The 9826-nt window shown below is 43.2% G+C and overlaps 3 protein-coding genes across 4 annotated transcripts; 1 reads left to right on the plus strand and 2 right to left on the minus strand.

Annotated features, from left to right (window-relative positions):
- Positions 1-361: 361 nt before the first annotated feature.
- On the plus strand, positions 362-6455 carry RB195_012023 (uncharacterized protein; the record flags this gene model as incomplete). The annotated part of the gene is made up of 11 exons (XM_064193690.1): positions 362-420; positions 738-864; positions 931-1150; positions 1209-1308; positions 3472-3545; positions 3722-3825; positions 3892-3989; positions 4955-5051; positions 5110-5232; positions 5750-5921; positions 6283-6455. 11 exons carry the CDS (start codon positions 362-364, stop codon positions 6453-6455), a joined length of 1347 nt encoding a protein of 448 aa, XP_064051273.1.
- A 1176-nt stretch (positions 6456-7631) lies between these two features.
- Positions 7632-7859, minus strand: RB195_012024 (uncharacterized protein; the record flags this gene model as incomplete). Its single annotated transcript, XM_064193691.1, has 1 exon — positions 7632-7859. One exon carries the CDS (start codon positions 7857-7859, stop codon positions 7632-7634), a length of 228 nt encoding a protein of 75 aa, XP_064051274.1.
- Positions 7860-7889: 30 nt separating this feature from the next.
- RB195_012025 (uncharacterized protein) lies at positions 7890-9826 on the minus strand (the record flags this gene model as incomplete). Of its 2 annotated transcripts, none has more annotated exons than XM_064193693.1 (3): positions 7890-8406; positions 8889-9228; positions 9286-9826. In XM_064193693.1, the coding sequence occupies 3 exons, from the start codon at positions 9824-9826 to the stop codon at positions 7890-7892; spliced, it is 1398 nt and encodes a 465-aa protein (XP_064051275.1). The 2 variants fall into 2 exon arrangements, with proteins under 2 accessions (XP_064051275.1, XP_064051276.1); XM_064193692.1 differs by having other exon boundaries at positions 9280-9826.

Below are 9826 nucleotides of genomic sequence, written 5' to 3' on the forward strand. Positions count from 1 at the left end.
TACGCACGCTCGCTCACGAACGACTGGAGTACCGCAGAGTGTGAGGAATCGATGGCGCGCCCACCAAATGGTCATGATTGACCGAACGCTGGCACGACGGATCGATACTCACCTATTGGTAACGACGCGATGGCGCAGCGCCGCCGCTTTTGGAAACTCTGCAGGCAGCACTGGAAAATGCCGCGTTTTGCACGTAATATTGCGCCATCAGAAAAATCAAATTACAACTAGTCGCAAAATTTTCTTCGCTTTTTATTTTTTTTAATGATTCGTTTCTTCGGCCATTCATTTAACAAGAAAACAACCCCAACTTTTTATTTTCAGGTGAAAATTCGCCCCGTCAGCGCAGCTGGTGCGCGGCATGCTAAGGCGACCGGGCGAAAACGATGATCCTCTTCTCACGAAGCGGTTATGGTCCAAGTAAGTGTGCCCTACGATGATTAGAACATGGAAACACATTGTGGGCGTGGCTTATCCACAACATCCACCTACATTTTATGAGGCCACGCCGATTTTAAAGTTTCGATTCCTGGTTGATTTTCAATATATTTCAATGGAGCCAAGAACTAATAGGAGGAGAGATTGGAGATAGAATCAGTAGGGCAACCAGTGGCTCGGTGAAACTATTTTTTTAAAACAAAATCTGCAGCACAACCATACTTCTTGCGGCAAAGCATGTCCTGCATAGCGATAAATATGGAAATTGATTGACTTCAAAACCTAATTATCTCTTATAGGACGGAGTCGCGAATATGGACGGTGACGTTATTTTCCGGTACCAGTGTCCTGTACGCTTCTAGAGTAGCACTTCCAATATGTGCGGCGGCCATCGCCAAAGAATACGAGTGGAACAAAACTGACTCGGTACGTGTGCCCATGCTAGCGTTGTGCAACTACAGTATCCAGTCGATAACCGTGAAAAATTGCTAGGGTACTGTATTGTCGTGCTTCTTTTGGGGTTATGCGTTGACCCAATTGATTGCCGGCGGCTTTGCGGACACTTTCGGCGGCGAGAATATACTGCCAACCTCAAGTATTGTATGGATCATTCTGACTTTTTTCACTCCACAACTTTTTGATTTCGCTTATTGGAGCGGTTTACCACTTATCGTGTTGTTATTGACGAGAATCCTCACTGGAATTGGACAAGGTAATCTGTACGCACTGAAGAATTAATAGTTTTGTTGTTAAATTCTTATCATTCACAGCGTTTCATATCCCCTCAATGGCGTCAATGGTTTCCAGGCATCTGACAGCAGCCGATAAGGGACGAGTTTTTGGTATCATTCTTGCTGGATCTCATTGCGGGTTGGATTTTTATTTCCTTTCTTTCGTTTTGTGTAATGGGAATCAGCACTCGCAACATTGAAGGTCAACCAAACAATTTATGTTTTCTTGTTTCACCAACGAGGATGAAACTTCATTAGTAGCTTGACGTTCCGATACTTTCGTCTCTTCTTCAAAGCCCTAAAAATGATTCGAGGTCCTTTGATGCTATGCATATCCCATCAAACTCCTCCTCTCTCTTTGCCAAGCCTCGGGGTGGTTCAAAGTATGGTACGCAAGAACTCCAGAACGAAAACCAACTGTCCAGTCTCACCGACTAGAGGAGCTAGTGAACCACCGCGTTCTGACGGATTGTCATCAAAGGCGAATGAAATCTACGCACTGTACAGTATCCTTAAGGGCAGCATACCACCAGTCTGAAGTAGTGAGGGGATCTGAGGCAAAACTGGGGTTGTAGATTGTGGGATCAGAGGTGGTTCCGCTCATTCCCCCCTCCCCTGATCGTCGTAAGAAACGGCATGGGAACCACTTTGGTTATTTCGAAGTACGTTAGAACGCTCCTCTATGCACACGTTCCGGTCCTCCTAGCAACCTATTCATTGGTTCTACTTGAGCAAGCTGGTGAGAAGACATCAGTGATCTTCGACCGATCTCACTTGAATGCGGCTAGCGGACAAAGGTGGCGCGTTGCAACTGAAATCGTCCTTAGAAAAATGTCGTCTTCCACGCCGTTTCTTATGACGATCAGGGATAGATGAGCGGAACCGCTCCTAATCCTGCAGTCTACAATCCTAGCTCTTGTTTTTCGCGCAGATTCCTCACCACCTCAGATTCGTGGTATGCTGCCTTTAAGTGTTGGTGTGTTAAGGAACTTTATGTGGGGCGATCTTATAGACCGCTACGAACGTCATAAGTCTTCACCAATAGATCAGCACTCATTTTTGATGTTCATGGATGGATTCCTGACGGAAATTCAGAATGATTCTAATGCCTTTCCAGCAGATATTACTTCCACGCGAAGTAATGTCGTACACTTTATTTCAAACTCATTTCCATCGTGCTTCTCATTCAACCAATGTTATTTTCTTTGTTTGTAGTTGTTCGGATGCCCTGTGGACAAGTCTTGGATGACCTTTCTAATGCAAACATGTGTAGCTCACGTTGTCGCCAGCAGCATGCTACATGCTACAGATCGGGGAGAAAATCGCATCTTAGCGAATAGAAGCGACAATAAGTAGCGACCCGAGTCCAAGCGATTACTTCTTCAAAAAAAAAATACCACTTCTGCTTCAGCAAAGTTGGTTGAACGCGATGAAGATGTGAGAAGAGACGAATGTTAGCGACTTGGGGGAGTATAAACTTGAAGTAGCACCAAAATAAGATTGGTGCTATACGGTCATGTGCTTGAAACCACATGATAGAAAAGGAGATGAGTCTGATGGAGAGGAGGGAGTAAACGAAAGCAGTTACCTAGCATTCGAAATCCGAAATAAATAAATATGAGGGGAAAAATTTAGACGGAAAATAGGTTATTAATGTTGACTGATCAGTGACAAAATGCCATAGATTTGACGTGAATCACAGCAGAATTAGTGATTATTTTATATTATAAGCACTAATCAATTAATTAACCTGAACACTGCGAGCGAATAGGAAGGTTTTTTTCGTGCAAAAAAAATGCAAAGATAATTTCAAAGAGATATAAAACTCTCCCAATATATCGCACCACCATATTTACAGAAAAACTAAAGGAAGTCTGAAGGAAAGTCAAAGCTAAATTTATTCTCCGGTGGCCGTTGCACTACGAACGCCCCGTTTGCGGTTGCGGCGCGGCTCGCCGCTTCCCACTAAGCTTCGGTCTTACCCCCTGCCCCCTAATGGTTATATTCGACGAATAAAAAGTTCGCGTACATTCCGCATGTAATGGAAGAATCCCTTTAAAAAAGATTTTTGATATTTCGTAAGGTTTACTGGGTACATCGGAAAAAAATTCATATAGACAAATATCTTTGCAAAATCTCTAGAATGATTAATCCCACAATATAAATAATAAAGATAAATAATTGTGCCTAAATAATAACAAATAAATAAATAATAGAAAAAGTAAATAATTTAGTGCACATGTCGAAAGGTAGGAAGAAGAATGACTACTCAAAACAAGTGCTTGATATTTGATATTTTCAGAACCGTTTTAGCTGGCTCCATTGGTTCTTTGCTAGTGGAAAATTATGGTTGGAGAGCTTTATTTCAGTTTGTAGGTGAGCGGTTATGTTCAACGTACTGTAGTCGACTTTGAAGTTCTTCGCCACGGTGACGCTAAGCGCGTTCGATTGCGGCGGACGCTGCGTTGCGGTCACTTGGCTGAGCGCTTCAAATGCCGACAATGGCGATGCATTTTTATGGATTTTAGAGAGAAAAACACCATTTATTGCAGGTGTTTTGTCGTTACTATGGTATTGGTGTCTTCATTTAGCCCTATCACGATACGCTTATCGACAATTAAGCCCATCAATATCAGAGAATGATTTGGATAAGAAAGTTTGTTTTATATTTTATTGTTGAAAAGTAAATCTTTCAGGGAGTTTACATATGTTATCCGTTCAGGATCGAACGGATCAAAATGGACATATCTCAATCTCTGGGATTAGTATAGTATCATCAGCTGTCCCTTGGAGAACACTGTTTCGACATCCAGGATTTTGGTAAGCAAAGTGAATAGTTATGTGAAAAGCGTTATCCGGCGCTATGTGCCTCGGTGAAGGTTCAATTCACACCACAGTTTAGTAGCTTTACCCTACACCTTACTAAAACATTCCTCATTTTAAATGAGGATTGACCTCCCGTCTGGGAGCATATTCCATCAGTTACGCACTCGTGAAAGTAAAGAAGAGAATGAAATAGGAATAAAACATCCATCAGCTTATTTTCGGCTAAGTCAGAATCCTATTATTTGGAAAAGAGGAATGCGATGCGGTTTTGAGAAACGCAAACAGCTACCAGAGATAATCTCCTTTTTTCTATGTCACAAACTACTATTTTTGCTTCAAAGTTTTGGATTAATAGACTTTAGAGGTCCTACCAACATTTTTGTTCCACCAATCGCACTCGCACGTGACCATGTGGCTGTGCTGATCGATCGATAGAACGTTCGCAGGATCGCGCGGCAAAAAGGCGTGACGTGGTCGTAATGCGACAATCAAAGGAACAAAAATTTTGATTGGAAAAGACGCCATAAAAGTGATATTTTCCATTCTAACGTTAAAAGTTCCGAAGTATTGAAGATTAGCTGCAACAGCTTGTAAATTTAACCAAGAAAAGTAAGGGTTGAAGAACGAAAACAGGAGAAGCATCCGCTAAAAACCAAGTAAAAATTTGTTTTCAAGTCCATATCTAAGATGATTCTTACAACCGCTTGCACCACAGCTACTCCAATGTTCAATAAATGGCATTGATTGAGTAGTACTCATAGGTTAGGATTTAATGCTGTGCAGAACATGCTTATTGATTTTGTCGCTGCACTGTTTGGTAAGACAAAGTCAAAATAACTCAAACTCGCAAAATAAAAAAAAAAATCAATCGTACTTGACTTCCTATATTAAATTTACCGGATTCGTTAAATTCAAAAGATGGACTCACGACACGAAATCCGTAATTACGAAAATTTCAGGGCAGCCGCAGTTGCACAATATACGGGTGGAAATGCTTATTTCACAATGTTTAATTGGTTACCAAGTTATTTCCATGAAACATTTCCAGAAGCACAAGTAAGAGTCTTATTGTTACGATATAAAAATAATATGAATACAAAAATAATATTTTTAGGGCATTGTTTATAATGTTGTTCCTAATTTAACGATTGTTTTCACGTCAATGGTTTCACCTTTTTTGGCAACACGATTGCTGAATTCTGGTCGATCGATGACATTAACGAGGAAAATTATGGAAGTATGCAGTTTACTGAGTTAATTTTTGTAGTTTAAGAAAAAAAATGTAAAGTTCTTGAACACCCTCATTTTACTGTCGCACCACAATCATTATGTGGACCCCGTCCGCCAATCGATTGCGCGGAACCGCTCTCTGAACGCGCGCGCATGCGATTGTTGCGATCTAACGATCACCAGTTCCTGTGTCCAATTTTTTTTTCAGTTGAATAAACGTGCTACAGCGGAGGAACGTGCTTTGCTTGACTACATTAGTATCCAATAAAAATTTGCCCGTGGAAACGCGGCGGAAATACGTTTCCGTTCGTTTTGGCGCTGGAAACATCTCTGCAACAAACGATTAGGTCCCACGGCGAAGTGCATTTGCGTCTTGAGTTTGCACCCACAAAGTAGCCACATAATATTCAACAGCGCGATTGGAAAAGAGGTTACCAGTGGTTATTCCATCGTGTTTATCTACCCAAGAAAAATATTGGATACCGGAAATGTTGGCGTACTCTGAAAAAGTGCCCATTTTGCAGGGCATTTCACTCTTGGGGATCGCGTTTTGTTTATTCATTGTTCCTGGTACCTCATCATTTGTTCCTGCTCTCCTGGTGTTTTCTTTTGCTATGGCATGTCGTGGACTTCATCATGGTGGAGTTTCTGTGAATCCGCACGATTTTGCTCCACATCACACAGGAGCCGTTTTTGGTTAGTTTTTCTCTCGGTTAATTTTCATCTTTTTTGTTCCCGTCCGATATTGTTCGTTCATTTTTTTAAAAATTCGCGCAACTACTACAGAAACATGTTAAAATTGACTGAGCTTTGTTGTGGGACTCAGTCCTTGGTTCTATAGTTGTGGTACCATCCTGGAATACAGATCTCGCCACCAATAGTCTGATACTTTCAACAAATTTTCTGCAGAAAAGCATCGAAAAATAAGACTCAATTGATCTCCCCTTATGTTTTTTTTTTACAGGACGCGCTTCCTAGCGTTTTTCTTGTGTTGTCTGTAGTTGCAAAAATGACCAATATGAAAACTTGCCGAACTGACCTATATAAAAAATTGCAGGGATTTTCAACGCATGTGGTGCGATCACAGGCTTCATCGGGGTGTATGTGGCTGGTCACATCCTAGACGCGACGGATAACAATTGGTCCTATGTGTTTATCATAACCGGAATACAGTGCATTTTTGGAGCAATTGTTTACGGGCGTTACGGTACGGGAACGAAAATAATATAGAATTACTGTAGCGCTGAGTACTAGGGTAGTGAATTTAATGACTGGAATGGAGTTTTAATTCATTTGTTTCGAGAGTTCTATCAGTTTCGTTCTTGTGCCACTTATGACATTACTGATTGTTTGATCATCTAATTACGATGTTTTTATTTTATTTCTTTAGTTATATCGAATTGTTCTCGTGATTGATTTCATGTCTTTCCAATCGACAATATCGTCTTAGACAAGTTCCATTGTCTGCATTTTGCAGTGATTTTTCTCTGCATTTTCTTTGCATTTTAATTATGTGTAAATTAAATAAATAAGAGCCCCTGGACGAGTTTCATTTTTTCATACCAGGATTAAGGACTTTACAATTCTAATTCCAATACTATACATGAATGCTCAAAAACCGTCGGTAAATGACCGGCATTGTCGCCTTCAAATCTCAAAAACGGAGATTCCTCCAAAAGCTTCATACAGATGAATTCTACTCGTAAACCCTATTATTTTTAACCCTCTTACAACCTACTGCCTTACTTACTTGACTTAGTCGGCGGACAGGTGAAACGGCCTACCGCGGCTATCCGCATCTTCGCCGAATATATCCGAACCCATCCTCCTCGATCTTTAGCTGCAGAATCTGGTAATGCTACAGACCATCACGTACCACAACAACGAGTCACAAGGGTTTTTAAAAGGGCCCTTTAGATCAAAACCTGCTCAGATACGAGTTCGCTTGTGATTCCAATGCAGTCATCCTTTCTGCTCATTTTTTAGATTTCTAGCGGTTTGGTTAGGAGCAGGGAATCAATCAAAAGCTCTTTATTCAAAATCCCACATCACCTTGATCACGTAGATCTTCGAACTGGTTGAGCAGGCGCTAGCAATTCTTCCATTTGTCCCGCTCGCGTGCCAGAGCCGCCCAGTGGTTCCAGTCGCTACGGCTCTGGTCCGACGTGTCGTTAAGGAGCATCACGTGCCCCCTAATTTTACTTTCCTTGCGAACGCGGTAGCGTCTCTAATATTCAATCACTACGTGAGGAGAGAACTTCGAATCCCGTCCCTCACTTGCGTGAAACGGGATGCTCCTAGAGCGCTCTTCCAATTGTGCGCTAAATGACGCTCACCGCGTTTTCTATCCTGCTTGCGGAATGCTCAGGTTTCGCAAACCGGCTCAGGTCAAAGCAGGAAGTACGGTTATCGTTGAAGAGGTGCATCACGGAGCTGGGTGTTGCTGGCCTTCTTCACTACATCCTCGATGCTCTTATACGCTTCCTTAGCTGTCTCCTCCTGACGAACCTGCGGATCGCGTCGTTCATCATATTCAATTCGCTGACCCAGATAAATGTAGCTGGTGCATTCGAATCCGGTCCTTCCGTTGAGCGTGAACGGAGCATCCGAGACCCATCCGTTCCGCATGAACATCGTCTTTTGTAGATTCAGCTGAAGACCGATTCATCCACATGTTTCGTCAAATTCGGTCAGCATTCGTTCCGCTTGGCTGATGCTAGGTGTTATCAGTACGATGTCATCAACAAAGCACAAATGGTGTAGCTGTCGACCATCAACCTTCACTCCCATGTCGTCCCATTCCAACTTTCGCATTGCGTTCTCGAGGGTGGCTGTGAATATTTTGGGTGAAATTGTATCACCCTGTCGGACCCCCCTCCTCACGTCAATGATGTTCTTGTAGAATGGCGAAATTTCGGTCGCGAAGTTACTGCACAACTCTCGAAGTACCTTTATGTAGTGAGTAGAGACGCTTTGATTGTCCAAGGCTTCCATGACTGCTTCCGTCTCAATGAGTCGAAGGCCTTCTTCAAGTCGATGAACGTGAGACAGAGCGGCATCTTGTACTCTCGTGATACCTCGATGAGTTTCGAAACAGGTGTGAATGTGGTCAATCGTGCTGAATCCTTTTCGAAACCCTGTTTGCTCGCATGGCTGTTCCTCATCCAAGACTTTTTCAAACCTATTAATGATCACTATTGTAAAGAGCTTGTAGATGACGGACGGTCAGCAGATTGGACGATAGTCGCCGATGTCATGTGGATCTCCCTTTTTATACAACAACACGGTCCTGCTGGTCTTCCACTGGTTAGGAACCTTGCATTCCGACAGGTAACGTGTAATGAGCCCCGCCAGGGTGTTGATGAGTACTGGCGGAATTCTTGAGGTGTTCTGGTCTTGTTCTGTCGGGAGCGGGTGCCGTACGACTTCTTACCGACACGATAGCATGTCGTATCTTCGTATCTCGGACGGGAGAACCTCTGGAATGACATGTCCCTCTTCCCTCAGATGGTGAGGAGGCAGGTGGACATGGCTGTCGAAGAGATCAGAGTAGAAGTCGTAGATGATTTTCTCCATCCCCCTCTCGATGCAATGGTCGTTTCCTTCGTCCCCGTCTGCGACTGCAATGGTCGTTTCCTCTCCTGAGTTCTTGGTTCTGCAAACCTTGGGTCGGACGTTTCTTTTCCGGCTCGTGCTGCTCCACTCTGGCGTATCAGCCCAAGAGTTTCAAGAGACATGCCTCTCTTGGTGGTTTTCAAACTCTCAGCTTCCACCGTGCAGTCGTGAAGGTGTTCAACGAGCCGGTCATATTTCTCGTCCATGTTGTCCATTGCGGATTCTTCCCAAAAGCCAGCTAGCGTAGCGGAGAGATCCCAGTTAATGATAGTTCTGGAATTTCGCTCTCTGAACTTGGCGGCTGTCTCTTCTATCCTTGTGAAGGAAAATCTTCCTCGGAGGAGGCGATGGTCCGATCTCGTATAGAACTTTGGCACAACAGCGACGTCTGCAGAACCTTTTATTGACGATGATGTGATCTATTTTATTACGGTGACACCTCCACCGGGTAACTTCCACGTCCAGCGTAGAGAGGAGGGCTTCTTGAATTGCGAGTTCTTATGGATGGTCTTAGTCTTCATGATGAACTCTGAGAACTTCTCCCCCTGTTCATTCCATTGAAGGCCGTGGCTCCCGATGTGAAGGGCGTTCTTCTGGAAGCCAATTTTGGCGTTGAATTCACCAATTATGACCTTGTAGAAGGCATGATCTTCTCGGTAGAACTTCTTCAGGTCCATATAGAAAACTTCGACTTCTTCTTCTTCTTCGTAGCTTGATGTTGGAGCGCAGGCGACGAAGATTGTCAAAGCTGGTGTTGGACCACATCTTCTCATCCGCAGACGTCCGATTTGGGTCGTAAGTTGTTGGAAAAAGTCGATGTTCTTTGGCATACTCTTGACGAAAACGCCAACTCCACCAACACCTCTACTGTCGCATGTTCCTAAGAACAGTTCTTCTCCATTTTCATAAACGGCGTTGAGATGGTTACGTTGCGTCGGCTCGGTCAGTCCGATGACGTCGTACTTAATCTTCTTGGCTTGCATCAT

The sequence above is a fragment of the Necator americanus genome, chromosome III, assembly GCF_031761385.1.
Source record: "Necator americanus strain Aroian chromosome III, whole genome shotgun sequence".
In the NCBI taxonomy this organism is placed as follows: domain Eukaryota; kingdom Metazoa; phylum Nematoda; class Chromadorea; order Rhabditida; family Ancylostomatidae; genus Necator; species Necator americanus.